This window comes from Diceros bicornis, chromosome 18 (assembly GCF_020826845.1).
Source record: "Diceros bicornis minor isolate mBicDic1 chromosome 18, mDicBic1.mat.cur, whole genome shotgun sequence".
Lineage (NCBI taxonomy): Eukaryota > Metazoa > Chordata > Mammalia > Perissodactyla > Rhinocerotidae > Diceros > Diceros bicornis.
The window spans coordinates 35783979-35808364 of record NC_080757.1 but is presented as its reverse complement, the minus strand read 5'-3'; the positions used below and the strand labels follow the sequence as shown (position 1 = coordinate 35808364).

General features: G+C 58.6%; 1 protein-coding gene across 4 annotated transcripts in view; it reads left to right on the top strand.

Annotated features, from left to right (window-relative positions):
* Window positions 1–3962: 3962 nt before the first annotated feature.
* Window positions 3963–24386, top strand: part of CACNA1G (calcium voltage-gated channel subunit alpha1 G) — a 63138-nt gene continuing 42714 nt past the window's right edge. For 3 of the 4 annotated variants that reach the window (XM_058560680.1, XM_058560681.1, XM_058560677.1), the window contains exons 1-9: window positions 3963–4921; window positions 12068–12179; window positions 12332–12465; window positions 12845–12942; window positions 15097–15256; window positions 15754–16054; window positions 16222–16314; window positions 18466–19249; window positions 21115–21491. In XM_058560680.1, coding sequence (XP_058416663.1) covers window positions 4680–4921; window positions 12068–12179; window positions 12332–12465; window positions 12845–12942; window positions 15097–15256; window positions 15754–16054; window positions 16222–16314; window positions 18466–19249; window positions 21115–21491 — 2301 coding nt within the window. In that variant the 5' untranslated portion in view covers window positions 3963–4679. The remainder of the gene's footprint in view (window positions 4922–12067; window positions 12180–12331; window positions 12466–12844; window positions 12943–15096; window positions 15257–15753; window positions 16055–16221; window positions 16315–18465; window positions 19250–21114; window positions 21492–24386) is intronic. The other variant, XM_058560678.1, reaches the window with a different exon arrangement.

Below are 24386 nucleotides of genomic sequence, written 5' to 3'. Positions count from 1 at the left end.
GAGACGAGGTCCTAATGGGGCCTCTGCTTGTGGGGTGTCAGCAGTGCGCAGGAGTGGGCAGGAAGGAGCTGGGAGACTAGACTGAGGCTCTCCAAGATCCGCTCAGGACCGTGGCCACCCCCTGCACACCGTCACACACGTGGTCACTGGCACCAGGGTCAGCTTTGTCTGGGCAGCTGGGCCCTCGGTGCAAGCCACCGGCCCATCTGGAGGAGATTAGGGATCCGGCCAACAAGGTCAGCTGGCCCCTTCCTGGCTGGAGCCTGCGCAGCCTTGCCAGGAAGTCTCAGGACTGAGCAAGTGGAGCCTGGTCTGGGGGCAGCGAGGAGCAGGGTGAGCGTGGCGAAGCACAGGTGGCCTTTTTGGCAGCCCCAGCCCTGGCTTTGGAAAGGTCTAGGCAGTTTGCAAAGTCCTCTTGTCTCTGTCATCCTATTGACCCTCATGAATGAGGTGGCAAGGCAGATCCCTTTGGCCTCACACAGATAGATATTCAAGGCCTAGAGAGGGTAAGAGGCTGGCCTGAGACCACTCAACACATCCGGTTCTTTCTGGGGTCTTCAGGGTACAGTAAAGACCACTAACGCTTCCTCTTCTCCCCAGAGGTCCAGGCACAGCTGTGAAGGAGGGTGCATTTGCTGTCTTCTGCCCCTCCATCCAGGCTTCCTTCTGCTCTCTGCGTCCTCTTTCCCTCCCCCTGGTAACAGCACACACCTGACAATGGGATTCTGTAAATGGGTTCAGAGGAAGGAGGTAGGGCCTTACCGAGTGAATTCTCCCGGGAGTGCTCGCTTTTTCTAAAGAGGGCAAGGCTGAACACAAGTCTTGCTCGGATGTGGGATTTTAAGTCTGCAGCCTCTTTTCCCCTTTGCCGTCTAGGCTGCTTGCTCTGCCGGTGGGACTGTCCTGGAGGAGCTGTGGGACAGGGCACTGGAGACAGGGCCTCATGGTTTGGGCAGTCACTTAAGGAATTTCGTCTCTCTGAGCCTCAGTTTCCGGATCTAAAAAATGGGACAACTACCACCCAACTCCCAAGGCTGTGAGGTGACTAAATGGGACAATGTTTGTATCACTGCTGAACAGAGAGCATCACAGATGGGAAGATTGTGTTGGTTCCTGAGGGAGGCATCCAGGCCAAGAGGGAGGCAAAAAGGGGAGGGGCTGGAGGGGCTAGAGGGGCTGGCCGAGCAAGGCCTATATGGGGGTTCTCCCTCAAACCCAGAAGCCACCTTAGACAACACTTTAGCCTAACTTCTTTCTTGGGAAACTGACGCCCAAAGAAAGCAATTACTTGTCCCTCTCATCCCCCCTCCCTGCCTGAGGTTATTCATTCCTCTAACAGATTTATTAAGCACCTACTGTGTGCCAAACCCTGGACTAGGCCCTGGGGAGTGAAATGGACACAGCCCTGCCCTCAGAGAACACACAACCTAGCGGGGAGACCATTGTTTCATTACTACAAACAAACATATAATCCCAGCCTGGGCGAAATGCAATGAGGGTCCAGACTTCTGGGTCAGTACTGTGTCCTCAGCGTCTCGAAACTTAGTAGGCACTGCAATATTTGCTTGAATAAGTCCACCAAGGAGGCGATGTCAGAGCTGAGGCTTGGAGGGTGGGACTTAAAGATGGTCTCATGCTTCCTTTGCCTTCTCTGTGGGTCTTGCCTCCTCCCTCCCCTCCCCCACTCAGGCTAATAGTGAGCATCTCTGACGGGGATGTCAGAGTCCCCAGAGCCCTCACAAGGATCAGGATGCTTTACGTGGCAGGTTACCCCACGCCCCAAGCCCAGGGAATTAAATGTGGGTCTCACTTTGTCCAGATGGTGCATGTGTCTGTTCCCCCTTTCTGGGTATGTTCTAGAACAGAGTTTAGCCCAGAGACTGGGGGTGGCCTGGACAATAGATGAAGGCATGGGGCCTGCTGACCACCAGGAAACCTGGCTGTTGGGCTGGGCAAGCCTCTTGGGCCTTATTTTCCTCTCTGCAAAGAGCGGATGATTAGAGTCACTATCTCCCGTGCCAGCCCTGGGGCCTCTTGACCCTGTTGGGGAAGGGCAGGTCGACCCGGCAGACTGTGGACCGGCGGGAGGGAGGGAGGTGTCAGACACGTGGAGCGAACCATAAATAGGCCCCTCTCCCAGAAGATGGCTGCGAGTTCAAGACTCTGGCGCGGCACAGGCGGAATGAGAGCAGAGACTCCCGCTAGGAGAGAAAGGCACTTAAGGGATCTGCTCATTAGCATGAAATGCAAATGAGCCCGGCCTCATTTGCACAACTCGGTGCCCGGATTCGGCGACAGGGCAACCTGGGAGGCGGCGGCGCAGCAGCCAGTTTGCCCCCCCCCGCCCCCACCGCATTCCCCGCAACTCGCCCGGGGAGACGGGAGCTGAGACACCCACCCCACGCGGCGGGCGGCGCGCGAGGGCTGCGTGGGTGGCGCAGCCTTGGGAGAGCGAACGACGCCGGGGAGTCGGGGGGCGGGTGCGGGAGGTCATCCGGTCCATCCCTCTGCCTCTCCGCAGTGCCGTAAGCGCCCCGAGGTCTCGGGAGAGGGAACCGACTGACCTGCTTTGTTCCGCCGAGTCTACCTCCCGCAGAGATGGGCAAGTGCTTCCCGATGTCTAATCCTCGATGCCCTCTCCGTCCCACTTCACCCCAGCGCTCAGCACTCCCGCGGCGCTCCGCTCCCGGGTACCCAAAGCCTTTCCGGGTGGCGCCGGCGGCGAGAGGGAGCTGGAGCTGACTGAGCCCGGGGACTCGGGAAGGTGAGGAGGGGCGAGGACCGGGGTCTGCACGTGCGTGTGCGCTCGTGGGAAGCCGCAGACCCTGGAGGACCCCTCCCGGTGGGAGAGCAGCCCCGCGAAGCTCCTGTCCTGCGGACAGCCTCCCCATACCGTACTGGAACTCGAGAGGGAGAAACTGAGGCACGGAGTGGGAGAGTTGGTGAGACTTTGCAGGTTAAGAGTCGGCAAAGCCCAGCTCTGTGCTGCCACCCGCTCCCACACACTCCTCGCTCTCTCTGCTCTGCAGCAGCTCTTGGGGATTCCGGCTCTGGGTCCGACGTGACCTGCCTGGGGCCACGTGTTCAAGCACGAAGCCCCCGCGTGGGATCCACACCCTCCACAGGATCCCTAGGGGCAGAGGGGCTGAAGCTCAGGGGTGTCAACGTGAGGTCAGGGTCAGCGGGTTAGGGTTAGGAGGTCAGGGTCAAAGTCGTAGAAGTGGACCCCTGGGAGCAGGACCAACAAGCCCAAGAGGTTGGTGGAGGCCACGCCCAGACCTTGCCTGCTCCAGCTTTTCCTTGGCTCCTCCCGTTTCCCCAAGACCGTCCCTCTCAGCCTGGAGCCCTACCCCCGGGACATCCTGCTCCGCTCCTCTCCTTCCTCAGTCCCGCTCCCAGCCTCAACTCCAGGGTGAGAGATTAATCAGGTGGAGACCCAGGATTTCGCTCCGGGACCCTGGTCACACCCCACACCCCCGGCCGCCTGCCTGCCTTTCTTCTCCAGGCTCACCCAGAGCTGAGCCCCGCCTTCCTGCTGTGGTTCAATTCAGGGGTCGTGGACAAAGGATGCCCGGGCCGGCAGCACCATCCCAGGACCCCGCGGCGAATACTCTGATTCCCCCGGGCTCCCTCCAGGGGAGTCCCAGAGACCCCAGCGGCCAATAGGAAAGTGGGTTCGGTCTGGGTAGCCATCTAATTGGCTCCGGCCTTCGGGAGCGGACCCAGGGGTAAGGGGAGGGGAGAGGGGCGGTCTCGGGCTTTGGGGTGGGAATCGGATTCCAGCTGTGGTTCTTTCCCCGGGCGCCCCGCCCGCACTGCCACGGCGGCCGGCCAATGGGCGCGCGGCTCGGGGCCGGCGGCGCGCGGCGATTGGCTGCGAGGCTGGCTGGGGGAGGCGGGGCCGAGGCTTGAAGTTGGAGTGAGGGATCCAGCTGTGGCGTGCGCCGGGCTCCTCGCCGCCGCTTTCGCTCGCTCGCTCCGCGTCTCGGCCGGAGGAGGAGGCAGTGGCGCCGGCGACAGCTACGGCAACGGCAGCCACCGCGGCGGCTGCGGCGGCGGCATCTCCGCCTCCACCCCCGCCCGGGACGGCCCCCCACCGTCTCCCCGCCCCTCCTGGACCGTGAGCCCGCCGAGGGGCGGAGGAAGGAGCCGCCCCCCACCCCTCCAAACCCACCCCCAAAGAGATCCCTCCTCCCCTCCCCCCGCCGCCGCTGGCGTGGAGCCGGGACGATGCTGACCCCTTAGATCCTGCTCCAGCTGCGCTGCGGGAAGAGGGGGCGCCCCTCCCCGGACCCCCCACCCTCCGCCCCCTTCTCTCCCCCTCTCGGGGCCGCTTCGCCGAAGGTAGCGCCGAATCGGGCGGCCGGAGCCTGGGCGCGAAGCGAAGAAGCCGGAACAAAGTGAGGGGGAGCCGGCCGGCTGGCCCGGGGGGCCCCAGGGGCCCTGGGGAAGCGGGATTCGCACCGGGCGGGGCTCCCCTGCGACCCGGCGCCCCGCGGGCAGCATGCCCCTGCGGGCAAGGGGAGCTGGGCTGAACTGGCCCTCCCGGGGGCTCAGCCTGCGCCCTAGAGCCCCCCAAATGCGCCCCCGCCGGGGCCCCCCGCTTGCGTGAGGACACCTCCTCTGAGGGGCGCCGCTCGCCCCTCTCGAGACCGCCCGGGGCCCCGGCTGGCCAGAGGATGGACGAGGAGGAGGATGGAGCGGGCGCCGAGGAGTCAGGACAGCCCCGGAGCTTCATGCGGCTCAACGACCTGTCGGGGGCCGGGGGCCGGCCGGGGCCGGGGTCGGCGGAAAAGGACCCGGGCAGCGCGGACTCCGAGGCAGAGGGGCTGCCGTACCCGGCGCTGGCCCCGGTGGTTTTCTTCTACTTGAGCCAGGACAGCCGCCCGCGGAGCTGGTGTCTCCGCACGGTCTGTAACCCATATCCTCCGGGGCACGACGGCCGGGCTGGGGGGTCCGCAGGGGGGCGGGCCGAGCCGCCGGAGGGGACCAAAAGCCAGGTGAGTGGGAGAAGTGAGCCTGGAAGGCGGGCAGAGGAGAGGGGGGCTACTAAGGGAGGGAGGGGGGCTTCGGAGTGGGAGCGGAGACGCGAGCAGGTTTGGCGGATACCCCAGGCGAGCCCCGCCTCGGTACACACACCTCAGTCCTCCTTGGGGGGGTTGGGATCCTGGCCAGGAAAAGAGAGGAGACATGCCCCGCTGGTTTGCAGCTGGATGCTCTCCAGATGTGGGCAGGGGAGGGTCGTCATCCTCCAGATGTGGGAAGCTTCGGGAGCCTGGGAGCTCTACTCCACCCGCCGCCCGTTAGCGAGCTGGGTTTGGTTTCCGAGTTTGGGGGGTGGGGTGGGGAGGAAGCTGCGGGAACGGGGGAGGGGGGACCGCAATCTCCTGGGTTTCCCTCCTGCCCCCGCTCCAAAGTTTGCGGTGGATTCTAGGATCTCATCCCCCCCCAATCAGGTCCTTGAGGCTGAGGTTTTTACTGACCCAGAGGGAAATGTTGGGGGGCGGGGACCAGGTCCTGACCCCCCCACCCCCACCCCGCGGGTTGGAGGCACAACAAGGAGATTCCGGCGGCAGCTGATGCCAGGGGCGCAGAATGAGAACAAGATGTGGTGGAGGGGAAGCTGTCTGCCCCCAGAGCTGGGGTAGAGACCCTTTCAGCTGGAGCCCAATGTCCAGAGTGCCTCCCTTCTCTCCAATTCTTTCTTCATTGCGAGGTGTTTGAGGTTGGGTTGGGGAGTTTTGTGCTAGATTTTTTTCTTGTGGTGGGAAAGACTGTGTTGAGAGCTTTGGCAAGTGGGGGATGGGATTAAGCCAGTCCAAGTTACCCATCCCCTTTCACAAATAATGAGTGCTCCCACCTGAACATAGAACAGGTATGGGAGACCGCAGCCCTCCAAAAGTATTGGGGCGACAGTGAGACTGTGAGCTGGTTCTCTAAGGAGGACTCTAGTCCACCACCCCAGCATCTACTCCTCAGATGGGTTTGTGGAATGCAAGCCCCACATTCCAGGGAGAGAGATGCTCTACCCAGTCTGGAGTGGTATGGGAGACCCCAGCCCCCTCATCCCCAGGGCCTCTCCCCCTCAGCCCCTAGCACAAAGCGCTGCTTGACTACTGCTGGGCTCCAGGCTCCCGGGTGGGTCCCGCCACTGCTGGAAGGAAAGGGGGGGTGCACTGCCATCCCAGATCTTGACAGCTCCTCCTGGCTCCTTCCTCCCAGCTCAGAGGCTCTTTTGCACCCAGGGTGGGAAACCTCAGGTCTCCCTTGTAACCCCTGAAAACCCAACCGGGACACTGCTTTGGGAAAGGGGGGGAAGCTTGGTGCCGCCCTCACTCTCTGCAGCTCTGCTGCCTCTAGTGCGCAAAGCAGGGATGTGAGCTTGGGTCCCCCCAACCCCCATCCTCTACACCCTGTGGGTCTTTAAGACATTCCCCTCATGACATCCTCTCTCCATCCCTTGCCCCTTCTTCCTTTCTCTCTGAGCTGGAGAAAGTGGGGGGGAAGGATGCTCAGAGGTTTGTGGACCTGCTGAATAGGCACATCTTGGGCTCTGACTTCCCCCCTCCTGCCCCCCCACCCCCACCCCTAGGCCCCTTTATCCATGGCGGAGATGGGGAACAAATCTCTGAGAAGGGTGGGCTCTGGGCATCCCTCCTCTGTGCCCCTAACCGCCCACCCTCTCCATAAATGGGAAAAGGCACCAGGCCCATCCTCTCCTTCACAGGGGTCCAGGAGAGGTAGAGAGATCTTCTCTCCCCTTTCCCTACCCCTCCAAAAAAACCAGACCTCTTGGCTAGCGTCTCCCTACCTGCTCTATCTCCAGGTACTAGTGGATGATCTAGGGGCTGATTTCTTCCTTGAGGGCTTCTGGAGGGGGGCAAGTGGAGATGGTTGGGATCAAGAGAGGTGGGAGCCTAGTGCTCGTCTTGGGGGTGAGGGAGCAGTCTCATGTCTGGGGTGTGGGAGTCTGGGGTGTGGGGTCCCGGCATCCTAGGTCTGGACAAGTCGCTAAGCCTGGGGTGGCTGAGGATGGGTGGAGGACAATTTCTTGGCAAGGAGGCTGCCTAAGCTGTGCCCCCTACCACTCCCATTGCACCCAAGTGTCAAGGGAAACCTGTATTTTCACCTCCAGAGGGGCTCTGAACTGACTGTTGGGCCTCGGTCATTCTCTTTCTCTCTTTTTGGTATCTGTGAAGCTTCCCGTGGCTCCACAAGGTTCCTCTCTGCGCCTCTGAGCCTGAGGGACGTAAAGACACCTCCTCTCAACTAACTGAAGCCAGTTAGACTCCTCTTGGTCTTCTTCTCAGCCCTCTCCTCTCTTAGCCTCTTTAAGAGACCAAGTTTCCTAGAAAGGAGATCCAGACCCAGGTAGGAAGTGTGTGTGTGTGTGTGTGTGTGTGTGTGTGTGTGTGTGTGTGTGTTGGGGAAGGAGAGAGGTCAGGAAAAGGAAGAGGGGCTCGGAAGTGCAAGTTTTAGTGCTGGGGAGACCAGGGATCCTCGTGGACAGTCAGTTCGTTGTCAAAAAGGCGCCCTCCCCCTGGGTTATAGAGAAGTGTGTTGGACTTTCCAGTGTGTGTTTCTTCCAGTGTGAGGGAGTGCGTTCCCCTCCCGGGCAGGAGATCCTGAGCATTCCCTCTCCGGCTGTTGTGTCACATCTGGAAGTTTGTGTAGGAGTTTCTCCAAGCTCAGAGCCCAGCACAGCTTTTTCTCATTTGGAAATCACAGGCTGGCATTTGGGATGCCGAGAGGGGGAGTGGGAGGGGGGCCAGTGGGGGAGAGGGGAGCCTGCCAGGAGTGGGGGGAGGAAAAGGGGGAGGCCCAAACTGCAGGAGCCCTAATGGCTTCCAGAAGTGAATGTGAGTGTGTGACTGCGTCGCTGTGTGTGTCTGAGTGTGTGCGTCTGGAGGGGAGGGGGCACTAGGAATTTCTGGAGCTTTCCTCGCCACTGTCCCAGTGCCCCGAGTTTGCCTGTTTCTCTTACCTAGGGAGAACTCTCCATTTTGGTCCTCAGAGGAAATGAGGGTGGTGTTCTTCCTGTCTCCTCACCAATTCCCTCCTCTCATTTTAAACCCAGGGCTCTGCAGAGGGGGTCTGGGGAGAAGGGCTTGGGTTAGGGGATTGAACAGGACTTAGGGGGGCCAGAGCACCCCCTGGCACCGTTTCTGTCCGAGGCCCATCTTGCTTCTGTATCACACAGCCACTCTGCTCCACCGAACTGTTGGGGGACTCCCCACTGCACATAGTGCCAGTTGGAGCCATTCCTGGGATTACCCCCACCACACTGCTCCCCCTCACCCCTTGCCTGCTCCCGCCCTGGCCCTCACCCCGCCCTGCCTGCCTCAGCCAGGATGGCGACAGACACAACTGCTCACACACGCAGACATGCACACACACACACACACACACACACAGTCACAGACGTTTGAATCAGATTTCTGGCCTATTTCCCCTCCCAAAGATTCCAACGGGCCTGCTCTCTTGTGTCTCTGTCTCACATCTCTGTCCCTGGGTGGGGCCGGCTGCCTTTCTTCGGGCTTCAGTTTCCAATTCAGCTGGAAACCTCTCTCCCTACACACCCACACGCTGGAGCGGGCGGCAGGGAGCCCACTGGGAAACGGGCTGTGGGAGTGGGGGCTCGGCCAGGGGAATCCCCCTTTCAGCATCCCTAGCAGGAGCCTCGCTGCCGAGCCTTATATCCCTCCCCACCCTGGGGAATGCTGCATCCTACAGACACCAGCCTCTCTGTGGGGTGGGTGAGACAAGGACCCCACCTTCCCAATGTGAACTAGGAGGCCAGGATTCCTGGGTCCAGGCCCGTTTCCTCCTCGGCACTCCTCAGTCGCAAATTTCCAGGCTCCTAGAGGGAAACAGGGCAGCCGGAAGGCCTGCCTCTCTTCTCAGTCATGCCCTGCCCAGAGCCCCCGTGCCCCTGGAGGTGCCCCAGCCCTCCTCCCTCCTCTCCCCACCTCCCTGTCCCTTGCTGCCAGGCTAGGCAAGGGCTCTAGAGAGAGCCTCACAGAGAGGACTCAGTTGTGCAGATAACATGCTCTAGTTCTCTCTCCTGGAGGGAGAAGAGGCGGAGGGATGGAAGTGGGGTTCCTCGCCCTGCCATTTCCTTTTTGTCTGCTTTTGATGGTGGGTTGTTGGGAGAAGAAAGATCCTCCCCTCTCCTACCCACCTCCCCCTTTGGGATCCACTCCAGCCCGGACAGTCACCATAGCAACAGTAGACATATGACTGCACAGGTCTCTCATAGTCACTAGGCAACCAGTGTCCCCCGTTCCCTTGGTTGCCATGGGGATTTGTCACATGGTTTCCCCTCAACCTGATAACCTGTGGGTCTCCCCACTTCCCCTTTCCTCCATGAGGACAAGACAGTAGCCTGGGTAAGGGGAGTTCATGTGTGAGGGGTCCCTTTAATTACCATGGCAACAAATCCACACCACCTGGTGACACATCCTCCCGTTGTTATGGCAACAGAGGAACATCACACAGTGACATACGGCCATATTCCCAAGGAAACGAGCCCTACCCTAAGAAGGGTGAAAGACCCCCCACCCCCGCTAATTATTCTTTGATTCAGATTGTCCCAAATTTTCCTGTGCCTTGGTGTCTTCCCTGTCCATTTATGTTTACCTATAGGGAAGGGGAGAGGTAAAGAGCAGGCAGGATGTACTTGGGAGTAAGGTGAATTGTCAAGGGGGCTCTTGAGAAGGGACTTCCGTGGTGAAGAGCTGGAGGTGGGGTCATTTGGAGGCAGACTGGCTATGAGAGGCCCCAATGTCAGCACATGTAAGGTGAGGACAGAAGGAGGGACAGCTCTTCTACTGTGTCACTTCTGCCCTCCCCCCCCATAGTTATCATCAATTCATCACTATTGAGGCAAACAAGGCAGGAAAACATAAATAGGGAGATACATCTGGCTTCTAGGCAGGGAGATTGATTGATTGATTGATTCACTCATTCATTCATTCATTCTGCCCATGTACTGATCATCTGCTACATGCCAGGCACTACTCTAAGCTTTGTAGGGGATATAAAGATGTAACAGGATGCCCATGCCTCAGCAAGGGAGATGAGACAAGTGCACAGGTGGCATGGTGGGACCACTGCCGTTAGAGGGGTCCAAATAGGCGTCCGGGGAGCCCCTCTGCCCAGGAGAACTACCCACCTTCCCCAGGTAGAGCTATCTGCTCACTTGGGTCCCTTCTTTGCAGAGGAGAGGAGGGGGCTAGCTTGGGGAAAGCAGGCCAGTTCTTGAGGATAATTGTGTCCTTCCCTTTCCAGATGATGGCCCCCACGGAGCTCCCTCCATGTCCCCCTTTTCAAGGTGACACCTGGCTGACCCTCACTCTGGGGAGAAGTCCATTGGGCTCTGGCTCCACCAGAAAAACAGCTCCATGAAAATAGAGCACTCTTTATTTCCCCGTTCCATCTACTTACCCCAAAAACCTACAACTATTTTATTTTATTTTTTTACTCTTATTCTTATGAGGAGGTGGAGGTTAGAGAAATTGCAGAGCCTTGGGACGTTTGGGTACCTGTTGGTGGGAAGGGATGTGAGTCTGAGGGAGAAGGGCCTGAGTGACAGAGAAGAAGTGAGAGGGCTGTGAGAGGATTGAGGGAGTTGTGGGCTCCGGGGGAGGGGGCATGGTCTGAGGTTCTGGACAGAGATGGGGTATGGCTGGGACTAGCCCAGTGGAAAGTCCTTGGGTCCCTGGCCAAAGCCTTCTCACTCCAGAAGTGGGGCCACGACAGGAAGAGTCCATCTGCTCTGGGCCCTCTCCACTCCACTGAGTCTGGCTTGGCGGGTCATGCCGTGGGCTGCCATGATACCCTCCCCACCTCCATCCCCAAGGCCTTCTCCTTTCCCCAGTCCCTCACTCTCTGCTTGTTTCTGGCCTCTCTGCTCTTCCCCACCCCTCTCATTTTCCTTGAGAAAAATAGGATGCTTGGTCACTTCTCTGTGAGTCTGGTGCCCAGAACCTTCCAAGGTCCGGAGGACATTTTATACATTCTCCCATTGATGGGCTAGAAGTGAGCCCCTTAATAAAATCCACTATGTGGAAAGACTCAGGGTTTAAAAAGCCCCTCTCTCCCCTTTGCTGCAGAACAGAGTCTGTTTTAGTTGGTCTGGGCTGGGATTTTGCTGGAAGCTGCAGAAGGTGTGATGGCTGCGTAGTCTGTATATGCAGGATACTGTTCACTCTGCATAGGCTGGGGGCTTATGCCTAGCACGTGGCCTGGTGTGTAGTGGGTCCTCATTATTTAAATGCAGGAATGTGTCTAGAGGCCGTCTGAGAGCTTTGAGAGGCCAGGGGGCTGGTGGTAGAAGAGGTAGCATCGGGCTCCGGTGCTGTGGTGAAGGGGCACTACAGCTGTGGACCCTCTTGTTTGCCTCTGCCTGTCTGTCTCTTGCCAGGATGGTCATGACAGCCCTTCCCTGCATGCCCGAGCAGCTATCCCAGATCAGGAGCTTGGAAACCTCAGTCTTGTCCTGGCTTCTCCCGTGACCTTCAGCACATGACTTTGACTCTCTGGGCCTCAGTTTCCTTGGGTTCTGAGGAAGAAAATGATCTCCCCCGGATACTTCACAGGGCTGTTGTGAGCATCAAATGCAGCATGGTGTGAACGTGCTGGGTAAACTGTAAGGCAGGCATGATCCGACTTTAGGTTTGTGGCACACATTCATACATTATCTCATTTGCTTCTCACATCTTCCCTGTGAGGTAGGGAGACTAGGATTCAGATTCAGCAGCAAACTCTTGGTGTCTGACATTTCCACAAGCACGACTGATTTTATCCCCCAAGTGGCTCGTGCAAATAGTCAGAGCATTTGTGTCTTTTCCTACTTTACAGATGAGGAAGCAGGGTCCGGAGAGGTGAGAGGACCAAAATGGGACTGGGCCTGGGGGCTGTTCGGTGTAGGCCAGGGCACTCCCATCACACCTGGTTAGGTCTCTGATGGGGTTGGGAGGTGCAGAAGCAGGAGGTGCGAGGGCGGGCCGTGGGGGCGCTGACTCAGTCCAGCCCTGGCCAGCCGTTTCCTTGACCACCGGGATACCTGGTTTGAGCGCATCAGCATGTTGGTCATCCTTCTCAACTGTGTGACCCTGGGCATGTTCCGGCCGTGCGAGGACATCGCCTGTGACTCCCAGCGCTGCCGGATCCTGCAGGTGAGTGTGTGTGTGGCAGGGGCAGGGGGGCAGCTCCTGATGTTAATAACCCTGACACCTTCTCTTCAAGAGGCCCTGACCCCACTGGTGGGGGTGAGGGGGTGTTCCCCCACCTGCTTCTCAGTTTCAGCAGCCTCTCGTCCCCACATCAGGCCTTTGATGACTTCATCTTTGCCTTCTTCGCCGTGGAGATGGTGGTGAAGATGGTGGCCTTGGGCATCTTTGGGAAAAAGTGTTACCTGGGAGACACTTGGAACCGGCTTGACTTTTTCATCGTCATTGCAGGGTGAGGGCCTGGGCTGGGGGTGGGACGGCAGTGGATCAGATCCGTCTCTTCCCCAGGGCCAGGGTTCTAGGCCCCAGCCCCCAGCCCAACCCACTTACAGTGCTGCTTTCTCCCTGGCTGTCCACTGAGGGTCCGAGGCTGCCCTGTCTGTAGCGCTTCCGGATTCCCCTCCATCCACACCCTCCTCCATTCGTTCTCTGAGGAGGCATCTGTCCTTGGCTTGGGGGTGGCCTTGCCGGCTCTTCAGGGCTCCTTGGTGGAGGAGGGGGAGGAGTCAGAGGTTGTGCTGCCTCACAGCAGCAGGTTCCTCATTGACCTCTTTTGACCCCCCACGACGGCCTCAGACTCAAAAGGCCTCCCTTTGGGCCCCTCCCTGCAGGATGCTGGAGTATTCGCTGGACCTGCAGAACGTCAGCCTCTCAGCTGTCAGGACAGTCCGTGTGCTGCGACCGCTCAGGGCCATTAACCGGGTGCCCAGTGAGTGACCCCTTGGCCCTCAGCCCCTGGAAGGAGAGCCCCAAGAGGAAATATGGAAATCTCGACCCCACCCCTACCTCCTGACCGCTTACAGGCCGCATCAGGGCCTGGCACTCTGAGGCAGACCCCATCAGAGAAGGGCTATAAGTGGGGAGCTGGGGTCACGAGCCAGATGGAGCCCCCACACCTGGCTGTGGCACTGTGAAAGTTACCTGGAAGGACCCTTCCTCCTCATTTTGCCTGATTTGGGGTCAGAGTCTTAGAAATGTCTCAGATTACCCCTTCCCTCCAGCTAGACAACCATTCCCTTCAGTGAAATAGGGGTGAGTGGGAAGGCTACGGAGAGGCTGGCAGGCCCAGAGGAGTGGGTGCAAAGTGTGATGGCCTTTTCTAGCCAGAACAGCCTCCCACGGGGTCTGGCTCTCCCTGGTGAGACTACACTGGCCACGCTAAGCATGACTTCTCTCAAGACAAGGCCACTCCGTGCCTTACCCTCCCGCCGTGTCCCCTTCCTCCTTCCCACCCACCCCCTTCCAACCCGTTGCAGCAACTGACTGCCTGGACCATTATCTAAATTAAACCGCATTGGTTTCCCGAGCCAGCGCAGCTTTGGCAGCGCTAGCTCCCCCGACATCCTGCCCCCCCCCACCCTTGCTTAGGCCCCCTTTGCAACTCCCCAGCCTACACAAGCTGCAGATGGTCCCCGCTGCAGTCCCAGGAGTGGGGGTGGGGGTGGGGGCAGGTTTCTGGGGCTCTGTGCCTGAGGGAGCAGCAGCCCCCTTTGCTGAGTGTGTGTGTGTGTGTCTGTGTGTGTGTGTGTGTGTCTGTGTGTGTGAGATGCGGCTGCCTCTGGGTGGGCAGAGCTGCTCACTGAGTCCTCCAGGCATTGGAGTGTGTTGGTGTGAACGGGAGCTCCTGACGAGGGGCATGCCTGTACCTCCTCTCCCGCCCCAGGTGACGGCTGGCAGATTTATAGGCTTCTGTCTAACCACTGGTGTAACTCCTTTAATGCAAACCCTGAGGAATTGATCTCAGTTGGAGCACAGAGGAGCTGAAGGGGGATGGGGCTGCAGGAGGAGGAGAGGGACTGAGTGAAAAGACTGGGCTGGGAGGGGTGGAGGCAGGGCGGCTGCAGTCACCAAGAGGGTTAATTAGCTGCTGCTTAGAAGCTTTTTCCCTGGAGGGGGCGGGGGGCCATGAGTGGCACTTTGGGGGTGGAAACCAGCCATTGGAGGTCTGTGTGCTTAACAAGGGCTCGGTGGCCTGGGGGCTGGTTCAGACCCTGTGGGCTGGTTGAGTCCTAGACCTGGAGTGGGGAGGAAGGCAGTATCTCTAACAGGGCTTGTGGGGATGGGGTTGTGGTGGCTTTCCCCATGGAGGGGGTTGTTCATTGAGGACCACTTGAGATGACAGCCTGTGTTTTCTCAGGCCCTGATGTGGGGATCTGGACCAAGCAGAGAATAGACTCAGGGCAGGGGGCTCAGAACCGTGGTGAAGTGCAGGGCGTCTTGGCCCCTGCTGAGGGGCTGGCTCCCAAAGTGAGATTCCTTCCTGGTAACATCCCTCCTGGAGTTCTCTGCCTCAGTTTCCCCAATGACTGTGGTGGCGATAACTTAGAAAGGTCAGATGACTGTGACTGGTGAGAGAAGGAAGTAGGAGGGGAGGGTTGTGAGTGTGTGTGTGTGTGTGTGTGTGTGTGTGTTTGTTTCACAGAGTGGGATTTGGAAGCAGAAAGCCTAGTTTAAGTCTTGGCACCTACATTTAGCAGCTCTGTGATACTGGACAAGTCATGACAATTCTCTGAGCCTCGATCCTCATCTGTAAATTGGGGATGATATCTGCGCCTGTGATGATGTTGGGAGAGTTAGGTGGGATGTGGCGCAGGAGAGTAGAAACTGCAGTTGCTCTGGCTCATCCTTGGTGGTCCTGACCACTGATTAATATGGGCGGGCTGAGAGGGATCGCAGGTAGGGGTTAGGGGCTGCAGGGGCTGCCTGTGGAGTTAGAGGTGTCTGTTGGTCTCCCCTCCAGCTTGAGCCGGGCTGTCTCAGCCTCAGAGGCCCTGTGGGCCCCCTCTGGGAGTGCTGTCAGGCCCATGGCAACCAGCCTAGCCTGGCCAGTCTGGGGCCCCCAGCGTGGCTTCTGCCCCCACAGGCATGCGCATCCTTGTCACGCTGCTGCTGGACACGCTGCCCATGCTGGGCAACGTCCTGCTGCTCTGCTTCTTCGTCTTCTTCATCTTTGGCATCGTCGGCGTCCAGCTGTGGGCAGGGCTGCTCCGTAACCGATGCTTCCTGCCCCAGAATTTCAGCCTGTGAGTGGCGCCCGGGGTGGGGGGTGACCTGGGAGTGGTTGTGGGGCTGGGACCTCCCTCAGTTGCTGTTGCTGTTTTCATCTTGGTGACACGTCTGGTTCTCAAACCTGGCTACACATTGGATTCACTGGGGAGTTTAAAAATTTACGAGGCCTCGGTCCCACGCCCACAGATTCTGATTTCATTGGTGTGGGGTTCAGCCTGGGCGTGGGGATTTTGAAAAGCACCTCGGTGAGCCTAGTGTGCAGCCACGTTGGAAAGCCACTGCTCTAGGATGTAAGCTTCCAACATCCTGACTCTGGAATTTCACACTTGGTCCTCATACTCCTAGCACCCCCATGCACACCCCAAAATCCCTGCCCCTGCCCAGTGCTTGTCCCCGACTCTGTCCCCTGCCCTGCTCACGCTGCGTGCCTCAGTGCACACACCCAGCTCTCCCTTCCTGGGCCCTCCGCCTAGAGAAGCCTGCTCCCACCTCATCCCTGTCTCCTCCGCAGCCCCCTGAGCGTGGACCTGGAGCGCTATTACCAGACGGAGAATGAGGATGAGAACCCCTTCATCTGCTCCCAGCCGCGGGAGAACGGCATGCGCTCCTGCAGAAGCGTGCCCACGCTGCGCGGGGAGGGTGGCGGCGGCCCGCCCTGCGGCCTGGACTACGAGGCCTACAACAGCTCCAGCAACACCACCTGTGTCAACTGGAACCAATACTACACCAACTGCTCCGCGGGGGAGCACAACCCCTTCAAGGGCGCCATCAACTTCGACAACATCGGCTATGCCTGGATCGCCATCTTCCAGGTGGGGGAGCCTGGGCACCGGGAGATTCTCCAGAACACAAGCGCCAGGACCCAGTCCAGGCTTAGAGTGGTCATTCTTAGGGTTGGGAGGGGGTCTGGGCCTCTGGAGGAGACTGCAGGGGGCTCTCGGAGGCCCAGAGTCAGCCTGCCCCTCTGCAACCTCCCCAGGTCATCACGCTGGAGGGCTGGGTCGACATCATGTACTTTGTGATGGATGCTCATTCCTTCTACAACTTCATCTACTTCATCCTCCTCATCATCGTGAGTGATTCCTCAGGTCCCTGTGGGGATGGGGGATCCTGGGGATACAGGTGGGAGAGTCCAGATAGGGGGAGGTTCTGAGGCTCTAGCTCTCAGGACAAGTCCCACGGAGATGCAGGCAGAGAGGACACCTGTCGTGAGGAGTCAGGAGGGAATCCAAGGTCCAGGCCTGGTTTGGTCACTTACCACCACTTACAACCTTCCCCATGAGGCTCTCAGCCCCACCCTGGGCCTCTTTCTTCATCAGTAAAATGCATGGTTCTTAATCCAAGGTGATACCGCCTCTCCCAGGGGGCATTTGGAAATGGCAAAGGGTGGTCCTGTTTTTCAGGAGGACTGGAGGAGCACTATTGGCATTTTGTTAGGGGGCAGGAGGGAGATGGTAAACATCCTGAAATATAGTCCTGCAAGCAAAGAATTGTTCCCCCCACAAATTCCCATCATTCGGTATTGAGAAATACTCCATGATCTCTTATTCCTTCTAGCTCAGAAGTTCCAAGACTTTATGAGGGCAGAAGGCAGAGGCGAAAGTAGCAATATTTAATAGTTTTAATCACTACCATTTGCAGTTAATAATTTAATTGCTACTAATTATAGCGAGTATTTATTGAGCACTTACTATGCACGGTCCCTGCTCTAAGCACTTTCTGTGTGCTGGTGCATTTAATCCTTGCCACAATCCTGGGACAGTCTCCATTTACAGATGAGGAAACTGAGGTTTCCTCGTTTGTCTGACCCCGTCGTGGGCTTTGCATGTGCTATGGATTAATCTTGCTGGGAGGGACATTACTGCTGAAGTGTGTTGTAATATCTGCTGCCTGCTTAATCGTCACAGTCTCCTGTGAGGTGCAGGGATTGGGGCCCCACCCCCTAAATGAGAACTCTGAGCTTGGTCACTGGGCTCTGTAAGTGACTAGAGCTGAGAATTCAACCCCAGGCTACCGATTCCAAGTCCAGCCTTTTTTCTGTGTCATCGAGAGGCCAGTGACAGAGCCAGACAGGGGGACAGATATTGAGAGAAGGAGATTAAGATCTACTCAGGACCTAGGACAAGCTCCAGAGAGAGGTGGAGACAGAATAAGGCAGCTCTTGGTGAGTGACAGACAGAGGGTAGGCCTTGAGAAAGAGCAAGTCCTCGAGGCTACCCCCTCCTGCCCTTGAATCCTTCCCTGGTGCAGAAGAGTGTCCAGGCTTGAGGCCTGTCCCCGTTCCCCGCCATCACCTCTGGTGGCAGGGCCAGCACCTCCAGGAAGCAGAAGCGTGGTCTTTTCACTCTGCTTCTCTCCGTGGGCTGGGGGGAAGGGGAAGGAAGCAGACAGGGGGGTAAGGGGCCCAGTTTCCACCCTCCCACACACCCCTTGAAAAATCTTTCCAAACAGCTCTCTGAAATCACACTAGTGAAGCTAATTATCATAATTACTAGGACACAATCTAGAAAAAAATCTGCTTTGTCACTATAAATATTCATTTCCTTCATTCTGGATTGTTGTTCCAGCAATGGCCATCCCAGAGTCCTGGGGAAACTGAGGCATGGGTTCAGAGTTCAGCCCATTACCCAGCTGGGGGAGGGAAGGGCATGGGGAAAAGGGATACAGGCAAGGCCAATGGTCACGAGCCCCATGGTTAAGGGTCTCGCTCAAGGTCATGCAGCTAGAATTGGACTAGCAGCAGGAGTCTTGTGAACGATGTTTCTGCCAATATCTCAAAGGTTCAATCTGATGTGAAAACCCCATGTCCCCAAGATTGCATTCATTTCCACAGCTTCTCTATTCCTGATGGGAATTGGGGAGCTGTGCTCAGAATCTCTGAGGATGGGGGTATTTAGGGGCAGGGAGTTGCAGAATAGCATCGTGATCGATAGCAATGCCTTGGAATTCCATAGAGTTTGGGTCCAGTCTTAGCTTTGCTGTGCATTGGCTGAATGATCTTGGGCAAATTCCTCGACCTCTCTGGGCCTCAGTCTTTTTCACCTGAAAGGTGGAGATAATAAAAGTGTCACGTTTTGAGGCCGTGCTGAGAATAAAATGAGATCAGGCTTAGAGGGTTATGGAGCCCAGCGCCTGGCATGTAGGAAGTGCTGGGTACACGGTGGCTGGCACTGTGATTCCCTTTTCTTCAGGACATCTCCTCTTCCTGTCCCCACCCCAACAGGTGGGCTCCTTCTTCATGATCAACCTGTGCCTGGTGGTGATTGCCACGCAGTTCTCGGAGACCAAGCAGCGGGAGAGCCAGCTGATGCGGGAGCAGCGTGTACGGTTCCTGTCCAACGCCAGCACCCTGGCCAGCTTCTCCGAGCCGGGCAGCTGCTACGAGGAGCTGCTCAAGTACCTGGTATATATCCTCCATAAAGCAGCCCGCAGGGTGGCCCAGGTCTCCCGGGCAGCGGGCGTGCGGGCCGGGCTGCTGAGCAACCCAGCGCCCCGCGGGGGCCAGGAGCCCCAGTCCAGTAGCAGCTGCTCTCGCTCCCGCCGCCGCCCGTCCATCCACCACCTGGTGCACCACCACCACCACCATCACCACCACTACCACCTGGGCAACGGGACGCTTCGGGCCACCCGGGCCAGCCCGGAGATCCAGGACAGGGATGCCAGCGGGTCCCGTCGGCTCATGCTGCCACCACCCTCGACACCCGCCCTCTCTGGGGGCCCTCCGGCGGGCGCAGAGTCTGTGCACAGCTTCTACCATGCCGACTGCCACTTGGAGCCAGTCCGCTGCCAGGCACCCCCTCCCAGGTCACCATCTGAGGCATCAGGCAGGACTGTGGGCAGCGGGAAGGTGTACCCCACTGTGCACACCAGCCCTCCACCAGAGATGCTGAAGGAGAAGGCACTAGTGGAGGTGGCCCCCACCTCTGGACCCCCCACCCTCACCAGCCTCAACATCCCACCTGGGCCCTACAGCTCCATGCACAAGCTGCTAGAGACACAGAGTACAGGTGAGAACTCCGGGTGGGGCATGTTGGTACCCCTCGCCCGGGGGCCGGGTGGTGTCCCAGAAAGGACTGGGGGTCTGGAGTCAGAAGGACCAGGCTTGGATTCCCATTCTGCTGCTCACAGCCTTGGCACCTTTGACCACTCACGTAACTTCTTTGAGCCCTAATTTTCTCATCTGTTAAGAATCCTACTCCCTACACTGTAATGGTAACAATAACTCGCGTGTAATGGACACTGCTCTGTGCTCTGCTCCAGCTGTTTGCGATGATGCCTAACAGTTGTGGACGGAGTGCTGTGTGCCTGTCACCTGCTTTGCAGGCAGACTCCCATTGGATCCTCTCAACAGTTTAGGTGATAAGCTTTCTCACTGTCCCCATTTTACTGATGAGAAAAAGGAGGCTCAGAGATGTTGCCTGACTTGCCCAAGGTTGTGCTGCTGGTGAAGGGTGGACTCAGGACCATTTGACTCTGAGGCTCAGACTCTATACTGCAAGGCTCAGAGGGGGCATGGTGGGCGACTATGGCCAGCTCCGTGTCCCATGCTGAGGGGACTCGTGTAAACATGAGTTTCATTCCCTCCCCAGAGGGAAGCAGCAAGTCCTCAGGGGGCTGCTACTCTGACCCAGCGTCTTAGGGGAACTGAGACTCTCGCTGCCTGTGGGCGTCCCCCAGTCAGAAGGGTGGTGAGCCCTCCTCCGCAGACAGACTCACTGTAGCCGCAGCCCAGAGCCTGTGTTTCAGGAAGGATGTGGCACGTGGGCGAAGTGGTATATTTGTGGGATGTTATGTGGGAATGTGGGCTGGGACAGGAAGGTGCCATCACAGATCGCAGTGTGAAGGTTCTTGTGCCAGCTCTTCCACTACTCTGCCACGGGACGCAAGCCAGTCGCACGCAAGCACGTTTCATCTCCCTCCCGTGTAACAGGCAGGGCTGGGACCATCATTGCTGTCAGTGGGTGCTTACTGACGCCCTCCTGTGTGCAGCCGGATGCCTACCAGCGGCCGGGCCCTGAGCCTGGTGCCTTCCCGTCTATGCTTTCCCTGGGTGGTCTCTGAGGTTCCTTTCAGCTCTCATCTTCCATGATCAAAGCTGGATTTAAACCGACATTGATGTTTTGGGATAGGTCACTGGGCATGCACATGTGCAGGCTGGTGTGTGTGTATGTGTGTGTGTGCATGAAGGTGTCCAGTGTGTGTATGTGCACGTGTGCGTGCACATGTCTGGTGTTCATGTGCGTATGTGTGCACATGTCTGATGTGTGTAGGTGCGTGTGTGTGCACACAGGAGTGGCGCTCCTGTCTGGTGTGTGTGCATGCCCATGTGTGCACGTGCCTGGCACATGTGCACTGTGTGATGTGCATCTGTCTGTATACACATATGTTTGGCTGTGCATGTATTGCGTGTACACAGTACATGTATGTATGCAAGTGTGTGTCTAGTGCACAGGTACATGTCTGGTGTGTGTATGTACACGAGCACACGTGTGTGGGTGTGTATCTTAAGAATCCCCTGGAAAATGCTACTCAGAGCAGTGTCGATACAGGGCTGGCTTCCCTGGGAAGGAGACTTGCTGCAGGCTCCTAGGATATGGGAGCTGCCCAGGACCTCAGAGGACATCAAGGCCACCTGCCTGAACCCTAGGACAGCAGCGGTGACTGTCAGTGGGATGCTGTTGGCATTTGGAGACAGCCTCTTCCTCAGGACTGCCCACGTTGCAGGGCATTCAGCACTCCTGGCCCACTAAGTGCCTAGCACCCCATCGTTGTAACAACTCCCAATTCCCCCACTCATTTTATATACACTCGGAGGGAAGGGCCCCCCAGGTAAGAAATCCTGGAGCCTCTAACCTCTCTCCTCCTGTCCCAGGCTCCTGCCAACGCTCTTGCAAGATCTCCAGCCCTTGCTTGAAGGCAGACAGTGGAGCCTGTGGTCCAGACAGCTGCCCCTACTGTGCCCGGGCAGGGGCAGGGGAGGTGGAGCTCGCCGGCCATGAGATGCCTGATTCAGACAGCGAGGCGGTTTATGAGTTCACACAGGACGCCCAGCACAGCGACCTCCGGGACCCCCACAGCCGGCGGCGACGGAGCCTGGGGCTGGACGTGGAGCCCAACTCTGTGCTGGCCTTCTGGAGGCTGATCTGCGACACCTTCCGGAAGATTGTGGACAGCAAGTACTTTGGCCGGGGGATCATGATTGCTATCCTGGTCAACACACTCAGCATGGGCATCGAATACCATGAGCAGGTAGGGGCGTGGGCATGGGTGCCGTCCTCGGGGCTGGGGACTGTCTGCCTTCCTCCCTTCCCACCTCCTGTGTTCAATTTCCTCTCCATGCTGCTAGCCTGCAGGGCCGGGAGGAGGACTGGAAGGAGATGGGGCAATGCATGGGGACTCTGGAGAGTGAAAACCAGTGAATGTCATGCAGTCTATGAGTGTGGAGGTTGCCCAGGGCAGGGGCAGGGTCTGAGCTGGGTGTGTTATATCCGGGAAGGCTTCTCAGAGGAGGAGGGCTTTGAAGGATTTGAATGAGTGAGGAGCATCAGATGTGGGTAAGACCTCTGTGGAGGGACAAGTCACTGGAAGAGTTTGGGGTCTTTGGAGGAGATATGGTGGGGAGGGAACGTGTTGGAGGATCCCCTGGCCCAATGCCGGGCCCCTCAGCATTCACCTGATTCAGTGGTAGGGTTGTGATCGATTAGAGGCAGAAAGAGGCCGTGTAGGTGGGAGTGAGGAATGGAGGGTTGGTGGCTGCGCCTGGGTGGATCCACTGCCCGTCGGGGTCGGGAGGGAGGCCACCTGCTCCTGGCGTCTGTTCTGGGAGCCTTGCTGTGAGCGAGGCGGTGCTGGGTGGATGAGAGGGCCCGGCATGGCGAGGGGACTTGAAACCATCGCGTTTGAGGAATCGTTCTAAGAAGCGGGGTGTTTAGTCAGGAGAAGAGGAGGCTCAGCAGGGACAGGCGAGCTGTCTTCAAATATTTGAAGGGCTGTCATGTGGAAGAGGGAGCCGGCTTGTTTTGTGGGGCCGATGGCTGCAAGCAGTGGGATCTGAGCTGAGGGGCAGGAGGCTGTGGTCACTCTCAGAGCTGTGTCAGGACAGAAGGGGTGACCTGGGGGACCCCACTGACCCCCCTCCCCGGCACTCACTGGGGGTGGGAACAGGCAGCATGGGGCCTGGTAACCAGGTTTGACTTCCTCCCCCGTAGGGTTCTTTCAGGAAGGCAGCCCTTCCCCCCAGTTCGGCCTTCCAGGTCACCCCCTTGGCTGATTCTTGAAAAAGGAGGAGGCAGCAGGCAGGTGCTGCAGTCCACAGGACCTTCTGTGCTCTTCTCTTCTGTGTTCTCGCTTCCCTGGGGCTCGGGGAGGGGACTGGGTTGCCAGAACCTGACCTTTCCTGGTATGGAACCGAGGCTATGGGCCTCCCCAACCCCCCAATCACACATAGAGGTGGGGGTGGGGAGTGGAGCGTGGAGGGGGCCCCCGCACAGGTGTGGAAGGGGCCGAGTGACCATGGGGCAGGGCCTGGGCTCTGCTGAGTGCTGCCCATGAGTGGGGGGTGGTGGTCTGGGTCCAGGCTTGGGATTGACTGGGGCTAGAGCCAACAGGAGATGTTCGCTTTTCAGGGGGATCTGAAGCCCCACCCCCCGACCCCACTGACTCTGTGCCTGCAACGTTGTGAGCTCTTACCCCAACTGCCCTGTCCGGCCAGGCGCACCCCAGCCCCAGCCCCTCCCTCATCACCATCACACCACGTTGGCGCCCCTTCCTCTTGCCTCAACACCCCCCCACCCAGCCAGCTATGCCCTGTTCCTCCCTATGGAGGTGAGGTGCAGGGGGGCAGGACACCGGCTGCAGAGCCAGCAGGTGTGGAGTATGGCACTGTGGTGGGTGTGTTGTGTCTGGGCACATGGGGTGTGGGTGTGTGTACACACGCCCGCTCAGCCAGCCTCCGGGGAGAGGTGCTCTGCTCTGCCAGGCTAGTAGGGGCAGCATTTTCTGCTGCGGGGACCCAAGTGGTGGCAGCTCCCAACCTCCCATTACCCCAGCTCCCCAAGCCTGAATCTCCACCTCCTCTCCCTCACCCCAGTTCTGGCCCTGGTCAGATGCCCCTCCCCCAGTGGGGCACTTCCTCAGCGCCTCCCCCTGGGGGACGGCGTGCCCAGCAATCTCTGCCCCGCCGATGCTGCTGGTGGAGGTTTAACTGCACTGGCAAGAAGCTGAGTCACAGAAACCGAGGGCAGATGAAGCCACAGCAAGAGGGCTTTCAGTTAGACGTCAAGAAGGACAACCCCTTGGGGAGGAAGTAAAAGTGATCAGTCAGGAATGCCTGCAGCACCTCCTTGCCCAAATTCCTGAGGAAAGCGGGGGATGGCCCCCCAAGCCGTCAGCAGCAGAGCATCCCCACGCGGTGGTGGCATAGTGTCTGCTCCAGGCAGGAGTTTGTCCCAATACCTGGCTGCTGAGGGCCCCATGGGGGTGAGTGGGAGTCCCCAGCAAGCCGGGCAGATGAATGACTGAGCCGCCCAGCAGACTCAGAGGCCGGGGGTGGTAAGAAGTCCCAGAAGCAGCCACGGCCCTGTGCCTGCAGGCACTGCGGCATGAACGTCCCACCATCTGGGCCCCGGAGCCTGGGTGGGGGGCAGGGAGGAGAACGAGGAGATGCTGGGGCCGAGAGACAGAGACACACAGAGAGAGGTGGAGACACGGAGGGAGACAGAGATAGAGATGGAAACACAGCAGAGGAGACAGAGAGAGAAAGGGGGAGACAGAGACAGGGAGATGGGGGCACAGAGGGCAAGATGGAGACCCAGAGGGAGGGAGGCAGATATAAAGACGCAGAGACAAGAGGGACGGAGATACAGGGGGGAGACGGAGACTCGGGGGGAGGAGACAGAGACAGGTGTAGGCACAGAGACATAGAGGTGACAGAGACAGAGAGATACAAACTGGGAGCCGAAGACAGAGACGAGCCCCAGATGCAGATGAGGACAGAGACAGGGCACGGATGGGGAGACAGGCTCAGAGAGAGCCTCACAGACTGAGGAGAGAGGTGGAGCTGGTTGAGGAGGAGAGCTGAGAGACAGCAAAGGAGGGTGTCAGCAGATGCTGAGAGGGGCGATGGCCAGAGGCTCCCGGCTCCCC